At 44.2% G+C, this 21,061-nt stretch overlaps 1 protein-coding gene across 4 annotated transcripts in view; it reads right to left on the reverse strand.

Annotated features, from left to right (window-relative positions):
- ARHGAP6 (Rho GTPase activating protein 6) overlaps nucleotides 1–21,061 on the reverse strand; it is a 481,290-nt gene that overhangs the window by 54,272 nt on the left and 405,957 nt on the right. For all 4 annotated transcript variants that reach the window (XM_004758826.3, XM_004758828.3, XM_013059588.2 and 1 more), the window contains exons 2-3: nucleotides 18,914–19,073; nucleotides 1,453–1,524 (exon numbers count right to left, since the gene is read on the reverse strand). In XM_004758826.3, the coding sequence (XP_004758883.1) occupies nucleotides 1,453–1,524; nucleotides 18,914–19,073 (232 nt within the window). The remainder of the gene's footprint in view (nucleotides 1–1,452; nucleotides 1,525–18,913; nucleotides 19,074–21,061) is intronic.

Genomic DNA, 21,061 nt, shown 5'->3' on the forward strand with positions numbered 1-21,061 from the left:
TCATTCACATTTTCAACTCCCTTTCTCTAGTCCGAGGCATACACTTGAAATGTGTGGAGATATTGTGGTTGGGTGCGGTGCTACTGGCATCCAGTGGTAGGGACCAGAGATGCCACTAACCAACTCACACGGTGAACAGGATAGCCTCCATAACAAAGAATTATCCAGTCTGGGGGTGCCGGGGTGGCTCAGTCGGTCAAGCAGCCGACTCTTGATTTTGACTCAGGTCATGATCTTGGGGTCCTGGGATGGAGCCCTGTGTAGCGCTCTGTGGTTGGTGGAGAATCTGCTTGAGAATTTTCTCTCCTTCTGCCCCTCTTCCCACTCATTCTCTCTCTGTCCCTCTCTCTCTCTCATGAATATATAATTAAAAAAAAGAGAATTATCCAGTCTAAAATGTCAATAGACCCAGGTTGAGAAATCATGCTCTAAGGGAAGTAAAACACTGACTTCCCATTCTTTTAAATTCTTTATCTCCTTTTAGTCCGGAGAACCAAATGTCATGATACTTTAGGCACAGTTCACAACATGGGTGCAGAGTCGGGGATCAATGGTGTGGACTAGGTCTTGTCCAGTACTGACCATAGTGCATTTATTTTTATACCTTCGGTTTGACTGCCTTTCATAATTTTTCAAGCAGAAATTCAATCATTATGGAAAAGAACTTCAAGGTGAGACATATGGCTCAGCTCACTCAACACTCATTCATTATGTCACATAAAATGGAAATACATTCACACAACCACACCACTCAGCAGTCATTTCATATGGGACCATACAAACAAGCCACAGAGAGTTGTACTGCACTAATGGGGCCCAGGTGCCCATTATGCAGGCTCAATGAATATTAGTTTAAAATGACCATAAATACCTCTGAAAGAGTGGCTAATGTGTCAGTTCCCTAAATAGACATAGAGGGGGACACAAACCAGTATGGACAGAGTCAACAATTCCCAAAACATATAGGGCAAAAAATAAGCATGCTGTGATCGGACAGAAAAATGCTGAGAATGGCCCATCTCCTGTAGTCCACGAAGAGGAGACTGTTTCTTTCCAGTAGCCATGGTAGGCGAATCCAAACTTTTTCTCGTTCAACTAGCCCTGCCTAACGATCTGGCCTTGCCAGACAGCTGGTTAGCGTTAGAGATGCTGTCCATGGCTACTCAACCCAGGGTCTTCTTATGTGCTGCTGATTGGCCAGCATCATAATTGGAACCATAAACTTGGCCCAAGTCACACTTTGCTCAAACCAGTTGAATTCATCAATTCAGTACAGGGCCACTCAAACACAAAAGAGTAGACCAAAACAGGCCTTAATGACATTCCATTGTAGAAATCCAGTTTGCATAATAGAGTCGAACCGCATAAATCTATGCAATTCAAAAACTCCACCAAATTCAACCATTATGCTCCATGGAAGATGCCTCGGCTCTAGTTCATTCTGTACCTTACCTCTGTCTTTGTTTTTCTCCTTTCCTAGTGAATCCAGTTTCTTTCGCAAAGATTTCTTTCTCTTCTGTCCATCTGTAAGTATTAAAAGAAAGAAAAGTTGTAAACAGAAGCATACATGTGGTATCTTATACCATCAATACCTACATTTGAGCAAAAGCATGACTTCTCACTTACTTCGCTCCTAATTGGACATTTTAGGCAGAATAATGGCTCTGAAAATACACAGAAATCCCTGACTTGATAGTGCACGCAACGAGAACCTTGATGTATGCTCTCAAATTTTGTTTCAATCATGAAAGTACAGGAAACGTACCTCCTTCAGAATTAATTGAGTGTTGACACTTAGATATGTCTTCTGTTGCTATTAAATGGGTCTCTTTCTATTTTTCATATTTATGCAAACTAATGTCATCTTGAATCAAATCTCCACGAGAGGAAAGTCAACAGGACATATGATTTTGACATTTATAAGCTGGTACAATGTAACTGGATAAGGAGATGAGTTTGGGAGTCTAGAGAAGTCAGATCTAACTATTGCTGCACCATTTACTAACTGTGTGACATGGGACAAGTCTCTGCGTCCTCGTCTATAAAATGGGAATTTCATGAGGTTGTTGTGAGACTTGCTGAAACGTTGTACATCAAATGCCTCATGGGAACCCTGACTCATAGGCATGAATTCAGATTTACTTTCTCTGTAGATCTCTGTGGCTGTACTGTAGTTTTATTAACCATCCTCCCACTAAATGGACATTTGGGTCATTTCAAAGTTTTCACTACAGTAAGTAAAGGATATACCCCTTCCAGCATCTTGCACTTGCAACAAACGTATGTAGCATGTCTGGCTAACTCTCCAAATAATAAAGATACCACTCATATCAGTAGGCAGCTGCAATCAAATTCCTGGGATGTCATCGGAAAACGTTGCCAGTCATCATGGCAAGAATGTGTTTCAAAATTACACAACCGTCAACCTAACGTGTGGGAGGCACACCTCGGGAATCCACACCGAGGTCAAGTAAGGGAAATGCAGCCCATGCTGCAAGGAAACTTGGGTTTAAAAGGAGGATTTAGAAAGTTTTTTTTTTTTTTTTTTACAGGATACACTCAAAAGTATAGTCCAGAAGGAGACTCAGCCCAATAAAATTTCAAAGCCAAACGCTGATAGCAGAAAAAGACAGCATGCACATGCTTAACCAGAAATGAGCATTCCCAGGATCCTCGTGGGGCTGCAGATGTTCCCAATTCTTCTCTCCAGACTTTTGGAGGCAAAAGATATCACAGTATAATCAACAGACACAGACAATTCCTCTTCTTTCAAAAAGCAAAGAAATATTGCAAGAATGCCTCTCCTCCCACAAAATGGACATAGTTCGTAAGAGCCTGCACCCTTACAGCCATGAGATTTGTACAGGGGGGCAAGAGTAAGTCACTTGTAATGCGGCGAAGAGACAGCCACCTCTCCCTATGGGTATGTTCTTATCTCCAGTGTCTAGATGATGATTATTTAAATGGCCTACCCATAACTTATTATAAAATATATGACAATAAGTATACTAACAACACAAGACTCAAATCCCATTCTCCAAACAGGACAGGACTTTTACTTTGTTAACACTGCTCATCATTTCACATCTCCATGCGTCTCTGACTGTAACAAGGGTATATTTCTTTAATAACATTCCATCATTCCTTCATTTTAATCATTGACTAAAGAATAATAACCAAATAGAAGAATAACTAAACTATACAGTAAAGCTAAAGAGACTTCGTTTTCGTATAACCAGTGGGCAGATCCTAAAATTCAAGCAAGTTGTCAAAGAACCAGCACACAGAGAGATACGATAGGGGACATTTTCTTTAAAGATAGTTTTTTTAAAACTTCTTTTTAATTGGAAGCTGTAGCATATATAAAGATGTGAATAACTACAAATGTGCAGTTTCAATAAATAACAAGAGGCCAAATCCCACACCACAACAGCCAAGTTCAGAGGTCGACCACCGCTCATGCCCAAGCCCCCTGTGTGTCTCCCGACTTTTCCCCCCCAGGTGATCACTGGTCTGGTATTTGCAATAATCAAGCATTTGTTTTTCTTCGTAGTTTTACCATCTACAGATGCATTTATAAAGAATACAGTTTATTTTCCAACTTTTGGGATCCCCTCGATGGAGTCACAGTGTAGGTATTCTCTCCTGCCTCTTTTATGCCATTCATCAACACTTTGGAAATTCATCCCGTGGAGGCAGGTAGCTGCGGATCACTCATTCAGGTGGCTGTATACTGCTTTCTGGTACGAATATACCATGGTTCACTGGAAATTTGAGTTGTTTTTAGCTTGAGACTCTCAGGACCAATGTCTTTGAGAAATGTTGTGCATGTCTTGCTATGTCCATGTCCAAGACCCTCTCTCAGACAGTGGTTCTTGGAATGTGGCTCTGGGACCACTGGCATCGGTAGTGCCTGGAAACTCTGTAGAGCTGCAAATTCTATGGTCCAACCCCAAAGCTACTGACTCAGGAACTCTGGGGTGGGGCCCCACAATGTGTGCTTTCCCCAGCCCACCAGGGGCTAGTTCCCACTGAAATCTAAAAGCCACTGTTCTGGGGAGAGATATGTACAAGCTGCGTTGTCAGGCTAGCACGTATGCAATCTTGGCCTCTACTAGGTAACATCAAACATTTTCCAGGTAGGTTCGCTCATTTGTATTCCCACCAGCATGAGAGTTCACATAGTCCCACAAAGATAATGTGTACTTCAAATTCCAAGATTCCAAACATTATCTTGAAGCCTCCTTATAGGGGAAAAAAAATGTGATCTTTGTGAATAGTGGCCTACAATTTAAAAAATGCTTAGCTATTTACAACAGATACAAACATTCTCTTTTTCACTTCATGAGACAGTCCTCACACTCACCCCAGGTCAGCATGGATAAGTGACCCTGGGCCACAGCACACCTGGCAAGTCTTGGAGTTTGTACTCCATCCTAGCCTCATAGGAAGGTTCTAGCTTGTTTCCAATCTCCAGAAAATTCCTGCTGAGGGAAGTTTGAAAGAATGTCTTTTGGCACCACTTCCCTTACTTTTCCCAACCCCAGCTGCCTTGCTGTTGACTTGGACCAGAAACCTAGACTCTCAGAGAAGGCAAACTGAAGGAGTTCACAGGCAGCGAGGGGAGCTCAGTGAAAAGGGAAGGGAAAATGCTATAAAAGAGACACTTGGTGGCCGAACGGGAAGTGGCCCTTAAGAGATGGCACCTAACCACTCGACTTGCATCTAGCGACGCTGGGGGCTGGTAACTCTTTGCTGGGAAGAACTGTCCTGTGCACAGTAGGATATCTAGAAGCATCCCTGGGCTCAATTTCCGGGATGCCAGAGAGCCCACCCAGTCCCTGTGGTGAAAACCAGTAATGTATGTCTCTGGATGTCGCCAAATGTCCCGCGGGGACAAAATCACTCTGGTTGAGAAGCCCTGATCTGTGCATAACTCTACCTAGAGGACAGCTATAGGCTCCAGCCATGTGACACCCAACTCCAGAAGAGTCACATTTTCCCAGTTATCACAATGCTCGACCCATACCCAATCTCTGTTTCTGTTTGAGGCAGAACAATAAAAAATGTTTATAAAGTGTTGAGCTTTTACGTATCCAGTTGAATAACAATTTCTTTCAATTTGGAAAGAAAGGCAAGTCTGCCTATGGCTATCTTTCTACCAGATTCCTGTCTACAGATAGGGGAATAGAGCAGGTTCTTTGAATAAACAGTCTTCCGTTTCTCTGTATGAAGCATCTCACCCTTGTTTAGGTCAGGTGCGGAACCGCATTTGATGATGACCGGTTGTCTGAATGGATGCATAAGTGTGTCTTTGGCAGGTGGGGAAGACTCAGGGGACACTAGTTCTTTTTTCTTTTTTTTTTCTTTTTTTCTTTTGAGGACTAAACATGGTGGATGGAGAGACTTCCTGGCCAGCCCTCCACTGGCCAGAGTACGGATCCAGGAGGAGATTACAGGAAGGCTGTTTTCTCAGCAAATGGAGCTGTTCAGCAATGGAATGAGCTGCTTCACCCCACCCACCCCCCCAAAAAAAAGAAAAGAAAAGAAAAAAGAAAGCACTGCTCACAGTGGCTTCTGTCTTCGCTGCTCTTTCTGTCTCGAATCCCTCACTCTGGGGGAAGCCACGTCATGAGCAGTGCTATGAAAAGGGCTATGCGGTGGGGACATGGGGTCTCTCGCCAGCAGCCCTGTGAGTGGGCCGGGCCACCGATTCTCCTGCCCCAGTCAACCCTTCAGATGACTGCGGCCCCAGCTGAGCTTGACGGCAAACCTCACAGATCAGAACCTAAACCAGAGCAGCCGGGCTGTGATAGTCCCGGAAACTGTGTGAGATCAGAAATGTTTACTATTTTCAAAAAAGAGAGAAAAGAAAAGAAAAACAAAAAAGATGCCCGGCCAAGTGCATGGCATATCGTAGATAGGATGTTGGGTCAGAGAAAGGATATTTCGTGGGGAAACTGGTAAAATCGGATCAAAGTCTGAAGTTTGGCTGATAGCAACGTATCGATGTTGGGTCCTTTGTGGTGATAAGTGTACCAAGGTTACATAGGGCACAAGGTCATTAAAGAAGACTGGCTGAGGGGTAGAAGGGAACTCTGTAACTGTCTTTATAACTTTTCTATAAATCTAAAATTATTCTAGAATAAAGCAGTCGTGTTGATGTTTTAAAAAAAACCCTTTCGCCCCGGTACTGCACGAATTCAAGCAAAGGCTGAGGCCTCATCTGTCACACACACGAGAAGGTGGAGGCTCTCACGGCTCACGGGGGTCCTCGGAAACACACAGGTCGTAGAGCTCAACTTCATGGTGAGAAGGTGACTCCCAAGTCAGAGTTTCTGACCTGGCTGGAACTCCTGAAATAATCTTCCTAGTCACATCTCTCTGATCTGGAAGAAACCAGGGGTCTGGGCCAATGTAAAGCATCTGTTATGCCTGCCATTCTGGTGTAGCACGTTTCCTGGAAAGGGAGTGGGCAGATGAGAGGTTCGACCACGTGTTGTTATGGCGCTGGTGATATTTTCATAGGTGGCGGATTAGAGTGTCCCATGATCCCTCCTATTTCTTAGGTTCCCTAAATCCCTTTTCTGCGTAAGTTATCCAGACTTGTTGCTTGATCGTTTGCCTCCAAGAACACGGATATGTATATACATCTGTTTCCTTTTCAAGTTCCCATGACTGTTCTGATGAACCGAAATACAGTGTTTAAATTACATGAAGGAACGTGGATAAGGCAAGCTGTACAATGGATGTGCATGTCTTATCAAAATGTTTGCTAAAACTATGTTTTATCCCTCACTAAAACTCAAACTCATCCTTTAGTCTCATCCGCCTCCCCTTTTGAGGGCTCTCAGGCCACAGACTTCTAAATCGAAAGCAAGAAAAAGACTAAATCAGATACTTTCTTTCCAGTTTGGGACAGGAAGGTTTGTCAAAGAAGTTACGTTATTATTAGTGGTCCTGGCACCTGAAGGCCATTCCTTGCACCCATACTCCACATCTAGTGTTTTCCAGTGATTCATCTCAGTGGTATAAGTTCATCTGGTGTGTTTAAGTCAATATTGAAAGCCTGGCAGGACTGATGACAAAACGCCAGGCAAAGACCCATCCCAGGAAAAGGCGGCTGGGTGGGTTGGGGACAGTTGTTACTGCCATCGCCATCCTCAGTGGGATGGGCTTGAAATTGTCCCTACTGCTTTGAGTTGCCTTTTCAAAGTCCATCTGGAGAAACAGAAGGGAGGGTAGTCCTGATAAAAAGGGGGAGGTAGCTAGCAGGAAAACGGATACCTCTACTTCTCGGCAGGAAATGCGGCAGCAAGCCCAGGATAGGGGACCCGATGTGGCCAGTGCGATGCTGCAGTCTGAAAGCTGAACTGGGATTCACTGTAGAGGTTCAGGAGAGGAGCTGAAACAGCGTTCTGGCCTCGGTGTGCAAACAAATATTCTCTGTCCCCGGATACTGTGCCACAGAATGTGACGGATCTCCTTGGCATGGGAATATGATTTATACTGTACCAGTTATCTGTTGAAACAGTGCTGTCCCCCCAGAAAGCGGGCTCGTCCCCCATACATTGATCCATCCCTGCTCCATCCATCCCTCCATCCGACACCGATACAGCCCATGCTGTAGGGGACACGGAGCTTGGTGCTATGAACCCAGGTGAACGGACACAGAGTTTAGTGCCAAAGACAGATACATGGAAAACTCACGAAAGTGAAATGAAGAAACATTTCAGCGGAGGCATCTAGCAAGTGGGAGGTCAGAAGTGAGAAGGCTGTGTCTCCAACTCTGCTTGAGAAGGCTAACGTTCGCGTTCACTCTTAAAGGACGAGGTGAGGCCTCTCAGGGGCCTTTGAATTTTGGTGGGGGTTCCCTCCACTAAATGACATGGTGACTATTTAGTCTAGGAGGTCCTTTCTTATCCTAAGCCTCTTATTCCTGGTAATCCAACCCTTTATCAAACAAGCACTCTATTGGGGAAAAAAGATGAGAAGCTTACTAACCCCCATAGTTTCTTTAGTGGGATCTAGGGCTCAGGAGAGTGACAAGTTAGAATTCTGGAAGAAAACAGTCTACATGGAAATCATGGCAAACAATGTATTCAAGCCCAAACGTGTCCCACTGTTGGGTCAAGTTTGGATCTGACTATATATTTTTTCAGGTTTTAAGAAATCTTCCATGCTATAGACTGTTGGTTATTTAATCAAGTTCAAAGGTCAAAGTTTCCGTTTTTATATCACCTTCTCCCTAGCAGTTCTTCCATTAACCTTGATTGTAATAGGAGGCAAGTAGAAACACGGTGATTGAGTAATTTTTCTTGGTGTGAACCCCAATGAATTAAGCATTGTTTCTTTAGCCTGCTAGCACCCTGTGGGTTAGATTTTGCAAAATCTGTTTCCAAAGTGTCTATGTTTCTCAGGGAAGAAAATATTTATGGCATTCTTAAGCAATACAGATGCCTCTCCTTAGAGCGGAGGCCCCACAAAGTACTTGTGAAATGTACTAATCCTCGCAGTTTACATGTTGAAGTGGTGGTGAAATTAGCAAAGCTGCGGTCAGAAAACAAGAACATTCTGTGAGTCTCTCTCACTGTTGTAAAGGGAGTCAGCTCTTGGAGGTCACCATGCTTCCCGTTAAATTAAATGCTAAGAAGCCTTCTCCGCTTTGTGTAAATTATTTTGGCAAAGTACTCTGTTCTGAAATTTTTCCTTAAGAGGAAAAAAAAAAACACCTTGTAGATTTTTGAGCCTCAAAGCAGGTGTTTTTCTATTACAGAAAATCACTGAGATATTTGATGTGTTGCTCACATCTTGTTATTCTATCAAAACGCAAGGTAGGGAAGCTTATCACATGGCTGGGACTCCATGGGTTTGAAAAGCTCAACGATGGTTTCTCCTTAACCAGGCATTCTTCATAATCACTGCTTGCTGTAATAACCAGTCATGATCAAATTATGCCCTAGAAGGATCTTTTACTTGCTGTCATTTTTCCATATTTAAATGCTGTGAGTAAAGACAATAAAAAGCTATAAGCCCATGTTCCAAAGGAGCAGCCCTGCTGTTCTTTTGTCTTCCAGGCATCCTAACTTGCATTTCTTACAGCATATTCCTTAAATCAAAACCAATGCTTTTAACTTAGCCTAGGTAGGCATTATATTTGCAGAGACAGAAGTTTCCAAATATCAGAGCAAGAGAAATGGCTTTTGGCAGGTCTTTTCCTTAAGCCATGTTTCTTTCCTGGAGCATAAGGGAACGAAAGCAGGCAGGAAAACAAAAAGACAAAGATCACTTATCCCAAAGAAATGCCCTGGATTGTTAAGGAAATTAAACTCCAAATTAAAGAAGTTGTTTCATCATGACTTGTTTTAAAGCCAAAGCTTGTAGTTCAAGTTGAAAAGGTAGACAGACAAGGGTCTACACACGGTCTGATTTTTGATCAGCGTAAGGGGCCAATGCTACAGACTTTCTTTTGACAGCTGCTGTTTTATAGTGAACACGTAAGAAGAGAATCAAATATCTTTAAGTCATAAACTTTAAGCCTTGGGAATGCTTCCAAATTTCTGCCAGTTGCTCCCATGAAAACAGCTCTCACAAAGGCAGTTACCGGACCAATGACGTAATTAGAGGAAAAGTATTAGGGTCTTCATCCTTTCTTTTTCCATCCTTGCTTTTGATTATTCTTTGAGACATGGGAAATCATTCTTCACAACACGGAAAACACTGTATAAATAAATGTGCTCTGATTGAATTCTAAATCCATTGCCTTCAATTTCTCACCTATTTCCTGAGCCACAGATCTATGCCGAGGCCCATGCTAGACACCAAAGCAAGTACATGAGACCGAAGAATGGCTTCCTTCCTATTGCTTCTTTGCAATGACGGATGACGTTGCCGTTATGTATACCGATAGTTTTCCAATCTAAATCCACCTTTACCCTACTATGTTCCCCACCAATTTTTTTTCTTTCCCTGATTTGCTAGGTGCTCACCCTCCCAGTGGTCACATACGCAGCCTGGGGTGAGTACTCAGCCCAGGCTCAGGAAAGGAATCTGAGGTCCAACCAATTCCAGTGATTTCTTTCTGCTTGCTCCTGTGGGTTTGGGCACTGGCAGACGTTGCCATTCTGGGGATGGGGAAGGGAGGGAAATCTACTGGGAAGCCGCAGGGAAACACCCCTCTATTATTCAAAAGATACCTGATGAAGAGTCCCTGCTTCTCTGCTTCTTTGTGCTGCTATAGAGGCTGGGACACCGGGGGCCGCTGCAGTCATTTTGTGACGAGGGAAGCCAGCCAAAGAACAGAGTGACCCACGCATGATGGCCAAGAAGAAATTCCCAAGTCCTAAAACTAGTCTATCTACGGGCTCCTTGTAAAGCAATATAATCAGTCTCTTTATTACTTAAGCCACTTTGGGTTGGGTTTCTGTAATTTGCAGCCAAAGCATCTTAACAGTGGATAATCCGAAACTCTGCTGTGGGATGTGTTTTTCTACTTATATGAGCACCAGCCTTGACAGGTATTGCCAGGCATCCCTACAAAAGACATCCCTGGAAAGTCAGAATGTTTGTACATTGGGTGGGATCTATGATAAGGAGGGTAATTGAATTATAAGTGAATTATAAGTGAATATAATAGAATTATATTGTATAATATAATATGAATATAATATGGCTTATATTTGAGTGTTTATAATAGAAATAAAATATGCATATACTATATAACACTTAAGGACACCTGGGCGGCTCAGTCAGTTAAGCATCTATCTTTGGCTCGGGTCAGGATCTCAGGGTCCTGGGTTTGAGCCCTGCATCGGGCTCCCTGCTCAGCAGGCAGCCTGCTTCTCCCTCTCCTTCTGCCCCTCTCCCCTGCTCATGCTCTCCCTCGCTCTCTCTTTCTGTCAAATAAATAAATAAAATCTTTTTTAAAAAGGCATAAACACAACGAACACTCAAAACATTGAGAGTTGCAAAGGTCTGATCATTAAAAAAACACTTGCAAATAAAGATAGTGAAGACACTGAAATGAAGAGAATGGTATGCTTGATCAACTACATAGATAATAACTGAATTACTATATCAAATTAATATTAATCTCTTAACTCAGAGGCCAACAAGCCATTTCTGTAAAGGTCTAGATTGTAAATATCTTCAGCTTTGTGGGCCATACGGTCTCTGCCAAAACTATTCCACTCTTCTGCAGTAGCACTGAAACAACCTTAGACAATACAGCAACAAATGGGGGTGGCTGTGTTTTAATAAAACTTTATTTATAAAAATAGACAGTGGACTAGATTTGGCCTTTGGGCTGCAGTCTGTTCACTCCTATCTTAAGTGAAGACCCCCAAAACTACTTTTTCAGAGCTTTCCCTTTGTAACAATTTTATAAACACCCACTAATTCAATTTGGAAATCATCCTGAGGACTTCATTCCAAATGATCTGGAAAGCCTGATTGGTTTAAAAGCACTTAGTATTTAATTTCAGTTAATACCTACCTGCCTTTGTTTCCCCCCGGGGGAAACAAAGAAAAAGAGCAAAAATGGGAGCTCCTATTCATATTTCAGGGATGAGACATTCTTTGTAATTATCAGGTTTACTTTTGGGTCATGATCCCGACAGAGAGAATAGTGTAGTCTTCAAACCCTTGAAAGGTGCCAGAGTATTTCAGAAACTGCAGTGACAAAAGCTTTGTTCAAGATGCTAAAGCCTTGTGTAACGATAGTTGCCGCTCCAACAAAGATATATATATAAAAGATATATAAAACATGGTCACGTGTATACGTGACCAGTAGGGACAAGACCTTGGATAGAAAACTATGGTCTGAGAACATAAAGCAAACCACTTATGACTACAAAGGCACAGAGCCTATGGCTTGAAGAACCACTTGCTATCATGCGGGCTGGTCACTCAGCAGCAGAACAGAATCATACAGCGGCCTACATGGGAGAACTTGACATGGTCTACGCCCGGGGATGCGGAGGAGAGCATCTAAGAAGAAAATGACAGAGGAGCCTGCAGAGAAACCGCTCTGTCATTCCCAGCTTTTGCTGGACTAGGTAGACGAGACAGCTCGTATCTCTAAGTGTCACCAATGGTATCGTGGATAAATGCCATCCACTGCTCTTTCTTTCCATATAACTGATGGATCTGTGTTTTCTCTATTGACTGACTAGGAAGTCCTAGAGGACATGGACTACCTCTGACATGATACTGCAGCCTTCGTTAAAGGCTTCTACCTCTTGAGAAGCTAAAGCCCCACATATCTACCTCCTCCGGGCTGTATGCCTAGCTTGGTATTGAGAGACAGAGAGAGAGAGAGAGAGAGAGAGCAGTGAAGCAGCACAAGGAAGCCTCCTGGCTGGCCGTCCACAGTTGGGCTCTGGACCGAGAAGGGACTAGGTACCTAGGCCAAGGTCAACCTTGGTTCCTTTCTGTGGCCCTACAGAAACAATGCCCCATCCACCTTCCCAGGGCCCTAGGAGCCAAAGCAAAGAACAACTACAAGTTTTCCACATTGACATTTTTGTTCTTTCCTTCCTGACTGCCCCTTCCTCTATTCCGTCTTCCTTCCAAGACTGCACTATTCAAACTGTGGGTCACAAACCCTCAGTGAATCTCAAGGAAAATTTAGTGGGTCACATAAGTGTGTTTTAGGAAAGGATAAAGAATCATATAGAAGAGGATAAGACAGAACAGTAGAGACAACATCGAAGTGTATCTCTGATAAACATGAGCACCATTTGGTTCATATGTTTCCTGACTGAGGAGTAAAATGTATCCCTCACTGGTAGACGGTGGACAAAGAGTTTGAAACCTAGTGCTCTGAGACAAATGCGCATGAATCTGTGGTGTTTTTCCACAAGAGGCTGCAAGCAAAATGGATTTTTCTTTTCTATGCAACGGTGCAGTAAATGGTTTGGATCACGACATTAGTTGGCAACGGGAGGCCCAGGAGTTTTGTTTCATCTTGTTTGTTTGTTTGTTTTTTCCCCAAGAAAGGAGTAGATTCTGTGGTTGAAGACCACTCTCATGTTTCCAGGTGTGGTGGGCAGAATAAGGGAGAAGCCCCGAATTTAGGGAAGCAGGTGGGGGACCTCTGGCTGTAGCTTAGATGAGAGATAAAGACGAGCTGAGGGCAGGTGCAAGATGAAGCGACCTGGTGCTGACCACAGTGATGGCGGAGATGGGGACAGGTAACTTTCCCTGAGAGTGTGCATAGTTTCGGGAGAGGTGTGAAGCACCTTACTTCTTTTGAACCTCACATCAATCCTATGAGACCATCAACCAAAGTCGGAAACCGAGCATGGGGTGAAGCAACAGGGAAACACTTATGTCCCAGAATCATTCCTGGGGCTCCTGGGGAAAAGGAGAGAAAGACGTGGGTGATGCCCTTTGGGGAGTTAGGGAAGAGGAGAGGAAGGAGCTTCATTTGAAAGGAGAGGTGCCTGTGTGCGTTCATTCAGTTCTCGAAGATTTGCGGAGGGGCGGCGGAATCGGGCAGAGAAGTGGGTGGTTTACCTGGTGTTCCAGATTCAAAGAGAACTAAGACAGAGGCTGACCCTGGGGGAATCACAGTCCTCTGGGAGGCCTCAGCAAAGGTGAGTGTGGACACATGAAAGACGCACCTAGCTCGGCAGCTCACGCCACGGAGATCCACGTTGAGTGCCTCAAAGCCCAGTGGTACCATTATCCTCTGATCGCCCTGCTGGGCGGCACGGACTTCCTTTCCACGTTTCCACCTCTAGGGGAGTTTGTGGATTTTACTCCAGTTCTCATTTTCATTTTTACTTACACACAGAAGGATTTGACAAACAGTTCCAGCACATCGCCTCTCCCCCTGGACTCTGCCAGCAAGAGCGACGCGGGAAGAGGATAGTCAGATCTCCTGTCCAGGGCTGGCACGTGAACACCCAAGCTCCGTTTCCTTGTCCGTCAGGTTGCCCTTATTTTTTCAAATCAACACTTAAATCACAAACCACACTGACATCCCAAAGACACCTTGAGTGTTACCCCACCAAAAATACCATTTTCTTGATTTTCACCGAGTTGTTTACTTGGGTTTTATCCCGGTGACAATGGTGAGGGACCATGTTATAAGGAAGCGGTATGAGAGCAATTCTGAGGCATCAGGGTACTCTCAAAATACATAAACTGAGCCTTTCTCCAATGTGCTAGCAGAAATTGGCTGAATGACGCGGGGGGGTGGGGAGAGCACTACAGACAACATGCGTTAAGCATTTCTGTCTTGTGGAACAACTACTCGGCTTCAAATACTTCGTTTTTCATAGAACGAGGGGATGCCACAGCGCCCGGAGAAACGTGCTTTTCTGACTGTGGAAGAAATCAGTCATTTCCTTTCATCTTACCTTCGACAGCAAAATTTTCCTGCTAGGGCCCAGAGAGTAAACACTTGAGCCCGTGAGACATAGGGGCTGTCACAGCTTAAGTCTGCCTTTGCTGCCTGAAAGCCCCAGAGACAAGACGTACGTGGAACAGCACGGCGGCGTTCCCGGGAGACTTCAGTTACAGAAAACAGTTGGGGAGCTGGGTAGGACCAGCAGGCCAGTGGCTAACCCCCGCCTCAGACCATCTGTATTAAAAAGCTACCAGATGCATGTCAACTGAGCCTAACCTGCTATCTGATAGGTAAGTAGTACTCCGTTGATGTGTTGTGAATAAATGAAAAGTTCACGCAGGCCTGAGGTGTTGTTGAATTTCGTGACCCCGCTCCCCGCATCTGTTTTCCTGGTTCTGCTATTCAGGATTGGGCCATTTACAGACTAGGAGGTCTGATTCCAAAGCCTATGCCGAGAGCAGCTTTTGATCAGGAGGAAAAACATGCCACGGTTGTCTCCATGGGGGAAACTCAAGCTCAGAGGGAAATCACAGGTAGCATCTCTACCACCGAAAGACCTCCTGATCGCTACCATTGAAGATTTCTCTAGGTTCTCTAGTCCCTTAAGCCATTTCTAGACATGTGACTAGTTACAGAAACTCAGTAGTGGAATTTTATTTAAGGAATTTAAATGTAACTAACTCTACAGATATTAAAACTATCATCTGAAAAAAAGTCCTTTTTTGAAACAGCTTAAGATTAGAAGGGATAGCGAATTAAGCTTATCAGTCATTTTGTAAGGTTTACCTAAGTATCCGTTTTTAGTTTGCATTGTCTCCTGGCTGAATGGATCTTGGGAAGGAAGCAGTCCCAAGACATGAGAAGCCTAGGGCCCCGAATAATTGCATGCGGTTTGGTCCCTCTCCCCACTCCCACTGCCACCCTGCCTGGGACACATGTCTGAGTAAGGAACTTCTGTCATGCTAAGGCACGGAGGGTTAGCCTACCTCAGCTAACACAGGGGTGTATCTGGGAGGTACGAGAGCTGAGCCCTTTAGAAGTCGGCTGTGGCCCATTTGCCTTGTAAGTTACCACAAGAGCGGCCCCTCCAACTGCATGCGAGTGTCTGTCCTCTCCTCGAGCTTACCACAGTTTATCACCCGACTTCTGGAGCCACCCCAATCTAAGAGGGGAACAAACCCTCCTTGGTGGTTCGCTTGCATGTCTTTGGTACACAGGAGGGTGAGCACCTTTTTCAGTATCTCTCAGCCACTGTGTTGCTTTCTCTGTGTGCTGCCCATAATCTGCGCATATTTTAATTATGTGTCTTTTCTAGATTTGTAATTTGCAATTTGTAATAAAGCCTTATACGGTACAAAAGGCAGCCTTCAGCTGGTCAGATGTGGTGTGAATTTCTATTTGTTTGTTTGCCACGCAAATGGTTCTATCTTTTCTTCTTCAACATAGTGATACATGTCATTCTCTTTCTTTATGTTTTCTGGGTAACGCCTTCTCCAATGTAAAAATAAATAAATATCCACTTATGGTTTGTTTTGGCACACTGACAGTTTATATCAGCTCACTTCGACGTAAGGACTAAGGTTAGAGTCCAACCTTTTCTCCTCAACAGTTGTCTCACTGTCACTAATACTTAATAATAATCCATCATTTTCCCCTTGATCAAAAAAAAAAGTAGTATTTATCACGTCGTAAGTTGCTGTATTTACTTTTGCTCATTTCTGGGCTCCGCTGCTTTCTATTGATCTGCCCATGGGCAGCAATATAATACTTTTAAATGCTCTAGTGGTATGACATTTTAATAAATGGGCAGGGACACTCTCCACTTGACCTCGTTCTCAGATTTCCCCTGCCTACTCGTACACAGTTATTTGTCTCGATGTTTAGAACAATTTAGTGATGATCCAAAAGCAAATTGTTCTGGTGTAGTTTTTGGAATCACACTCAGTTTATAGCTCATCAATGACATAACTGACATCTTTGCTTTACGGATTCTTATTACTCAAGAAAAATACAGACTTCTGTATTTATTCCTAACTCCTCTTCTTATCCAACTGAGACCCCACGGTCTGGAATTCTCATCACTCCCGCGGACGCTGTATTAACTAGCCTCCTACCACTTCTGTAACAAACAACCATCAACTTAGTGGCTTCAACAACTCAATTTTATCATTTCACATTTCTGGAGGTCAGAAGTCTGGAACAGGTCTCGCTGGGCTAAAATCAAGGCACCAGCAGGCTTGTATCCCTTCCAGGGCTCTCAGGAGAATCCGTTTCCTCGCTCTGACTGTTCCTCCAATAGTCCTGGCTCTCTCAGACTCAGCCGTAGCTGGGACAGTTTCTCTGCTTTCCAGTAACCCTGTACTGCTTAGCCTTGGCCGTCCCAGATAAACCAGGATCCTCTTGCTATCTCCAGGACCTTGACTGATGGCATCTGCAAAGATTTGGAGGCCTACCAGGGAACACTGGTGGGCTCCAGGGAGGAGGACGTGGCCACCTTTGGGAGTGCGGGTTTTTGCCCACCACTCCTGTCCTTACCATGGCCTTGTCCCTCTCCACCATCACTGAGCTCAACCAGAAAATCCTAAGTTTGGGGAGAGATTGGATTCTCCAGGGCTGGGAATTTAAAGCGCAAAGTGGTATGTCCCGGTTTAGCTATGTTTACTGCCAGGATGTTTATTTTGTAATTTGAATTCCCAGCCACTAGCCTCAAATGGACCTTTCGGGTTGCTTTGCGATCCTGCCACTCCGCAGGGCCATCAGCCGCCCTCTCTTCCCCTCCTCTTCTCTTTCCTCAAGCCTCCAGGACCTCCTTACCACCCTCACTCCTAGGAGATGGCACTGCTTCTTACTTCGCTGACCGCGTCTTTTAATCGGCCTGCCTCTGCGCCCTGTCGCCGATGTCCAGCTCTCATTATAGCTCGAGAGGTCAGACTCTGCTGGTGCTCTGGACCCCATCCCTGCAGTCACTCTGGGGAGTCGCTTCGGTCACTCCCCCACCATCCACTCCTCGATTCTTCCCTTTCTAAGGGGAACCCCAGTAGCTGATGAATATGCCAGGCTTCATTCATCTGAACCCTCGAAGAGGGGTCTCCAAACAGATACCCATAAGCAAATCCCTACAATCCTCCTAGAGTGACAAAGAACAGAAGCGTGAGCTCGAGAATGTTTTCATTTTCATCATACCCACTGTCTCATTAGGTTTGTCATCATTTCTTTAGGCTCTAGGCTGTGGCCACTGTACTGCTTTTTCCTGAATAAATTATTTACACAGTGAGTCTGACCCTGTTTCGGGTCAGACTTGGGGGTTCACATGGAGCCAAGTGGCCACGCTTGGACCAAAGCTGCCATCTTGGCACTCAGCGCTGGTCCTGGATTTGAAGGACTTCGGTTGATATCTACAATTGTCTACCTCGAACAAGAGCTTCAGATCTCTCGGGTGGGTTGATGCCTGTTTCTCTCTACCCAGCCACACGATTCCTTCTCTCCTCCATCAGTAAGAAATTATTTGTAAATCATTAGTTCCTATTTTGATAGAAAGTATCAAAATAACTCCAATAGCCCAAACATCTTTGAACATCTCAACAGAGCAAATATTTCCGTGAATATGCTGGGAACCACAAGTCTCGGAAACGAGTAACGGAGACAGAGCTTCCAGCAGACAATTTTTATAAAACTGTCTGTTTGGTAAAGGTTATTTATTTAGTGGAGGCTTTAAAAAGCAGGAACAAAGAGAAACATCAAATTAACCGGATTGAAAAACAAAGCTACAAAGAATGTTTGTTCCCTGGTATCTTATCTGATGTGCATCCAATCTCGGTTTCGTAGAACTTTATTTAGAGTCCTCATTCCCTTCTCTACAAATCAGGTTTGCCAACAACATTTCTGTTTTGTTGAGAAACTAAAAGAACAGGTCACCTTTGTGCTACACACTTCCACCAAGTATAAAGGACCCTCATAGAAGAGGGTAAACATTCAAAAACACAATTTCATAGATGACAACATTTCAAATACATGCGTCTTATCTTTACCAGAATCAGGACCCGTATCTGTGAAAACCTCAGATGACCAGGTCTGAATGGCTCAGCAGGGACATGCCAGGTGAAAGACAATAAAAATGAGTTAACCTGAGCATAATCACTGATTCTGGGTTAGCATAAAGTCAAATGACACGTTTAATAGATTGTGAAAACATTCTTTTCAACAGATTATTTTGAAATCCTGCTGAAATAGACACGGTTTTAGCGTGAGTCCTTGAAGTTGACCTTTTGGAAAGTTCTTTTCGATGGACTGTTCTGAAGTTATGTAGACTAGTGAGACACACATGGCTTTCCCTTTTAATACCTCATGCTGACCTTCCCTTTAAATAAACATATTGGCCGACATGTCAATTGTCCTCCTTGAATACGTCTTTCAAAGTGGACACTAATGCCAGCCAACAACCGAGAAGCTGTCACTTCCTTCCTGTGTTAATGTCAGGTGTGAGATGAGTCTGCAGCTTTGGCAAAACAGACGTCTGACTCACAGCTTTCCCTGGTGCAACAGCACACACGGCCTTACCTTTGGGAATGGTGATGGGACAGCTCAGGTCACAGTCCTGCTGCAACTGATAAAAAGCCACTTCCTGCAGCCGGGCTCGCTCCAGCTCTGAGAGACTCTGGATGGGGACAGATCTCAGCCGCACGCTGCGGCCCGACATGCTGTTCCAGGTGAAATCACCCTGCAGAGCAAGAACACACCAGGCGTTACACAGCTTGTCTAGGTCTCACAAAGATCATCCTTCCTCTTAGTCACAGAGTCAAGTAAACTTCCTCTTTCGGTTCCAAAATCGTCTCTCCATCCCTCCAATCAAATCTACTCTCAGTTAACCGGGAATTTTCTCCGTCCGTCGCAAACATCCAAATCTCTAGGAGCTGTTGGATCACGTGATCCCATATAACAATTCACACAGAGGCCAAAGAAAGCTCTGGAAAAGACACTTCAAGGGTCCTACTGCCTCTCTTCTCTAGGAATGCACGGGATCTTTGTGGTTACGTATCTCAGGAACAGCAACAATCGCTGCTAGTTGCCTTTGTGTGTGCTAGATCCGCGAGGGCAAGCGTGTATGGACAGCCTACCAACAACCTGATGAGGTGGTTACCACTTTTGGTTTACCCTTGAACGACACAGGTTTGAACTACACAAGTCCACTCACTTTACACTTGGATATTTTGGGATAAATACTGTATAGTATGGTAAATATATTTGCTCTTCCTTATGTCTTTCTTTTTTAAAAAAGGTATTTGTTTATTTATTTCAGAGACAGAACACAACCATGAGCAGAGTGGGGAAGGGGCAGAGGGGTAAGTGGACTCCTCGCTGAGCAGAGAGCCAGACGCGGAGCTTGATCCGGGACCTGATTGTGACCTGAGCTGAAGGAAGACGCCCAACTGACTGAGCCACCCAGGCGCCCCCTTATGATTTTCTTAATCACATCTTCTTTTCTCTAGCTTACTCTGTTGGAAGAATGTAGTCTATAATACATGTAACAGACAAAATATGTGTTACTGGACTTTATGTTATTGGTAAGACTTCCAGTCAAGTAGTAGCCTATTAGTAGTTAAATTTGGGGGAAGTCAAAAATTAAACATGGAATTTTGACTGCATGGGGGTGTTGGTGCCCCAACTTCCACAATGTTCAAGAGTAAACTGCATAGTATTTAATAATACAGTATTCTATACAATAATACAACTTAGTATATTTATACTATATAATATATATTTTTAGATACAAATATATACTTATGATACATGATTATAACATATGTGTATGATACGTTATAGTAATATTCAGTATATGTGAATATATTATAGTGCAGATGAAACTGAGGCTTGCAGACGTTAAGTACTTTTCCCCAAATCATAAAACTTCACAAGACTGGGAACCAATCAGAACTCAAGCTAAAAACACGTGCCCTCAAACGCTGCTAAATTGTAACCAGTGAAGTTTCTATTTCCAGCACTCTTGAGCTGCTTTGATCACGAGAGGTACAGAGATGTGATCTATGAGAACTATGTATAATTACAGAGACATCTGATGTTAAAATCCTCCACATCAAAGAAGGAAAGGCAAGACTCCTCCAGTCGTGAGTACGTTTGTGTGCACGCACACACCCGCAGGGCGAATAGCTCTGCCCTCCCTGCAGACAGTGAGGATGTGATGCCCCAAGAAATAAGTCCTCACGATCCTCTGAAGCCTGACGTCCCCTTACTGAGGATTTCCTGGGACCCACAGAAAGCCATCACCCAAGAGTTTGGAAGACCTGCTAGCAGTGCCTTGACCATCAAAAAAAGTTCCAGAAGGAAGGGACAGTGCTGGCCCCCAAGGGCAGTGCTCGGGAGCTGCTGGGGACCTGAGGAACCCTTAAGAAGTCCCCTGAGACCTCACCATCCTCACCGCTCACCTCACAGAAGAGAGACAAGAAAGGCCCCGGCAGCTAGTAAAACACCTGCACTCCCTCGTGGTAGCAAATTCCTGCCTAGAATGTTCCTTCTGACAGTAAATGGCACTCTGTTCATTCTTTGGTGTTTTCCCCACTTATGTAGGGTTGCATGCATTTAACAGACGGAGAGGTTATCCTCTAGTAGGGGCAGACAATCAGCAGGGTAAGTAAAGGGTATAGTGTGCTAAATATGGTAACGGTTAGGGATGGACCAAAAAGCAGGGAA

This window comes from Mustela putorius, unplaced genomic scaffold (assembly GCF_011764305.1).
Source record: "Mustela putorius furo isolate JIRA1106 unplaced genomic scaffold, ASM1176430v1.1 tig00003836_pilon_pilon_pilon, whole genome shotgun sequence".
In the NCBI taxonomy this organism is placed as follows: Eukaryota; Metazoa; Chordata; class Mammalia; order Carnivora; family Mustelidae; genus Mustela; species Mustela putorius.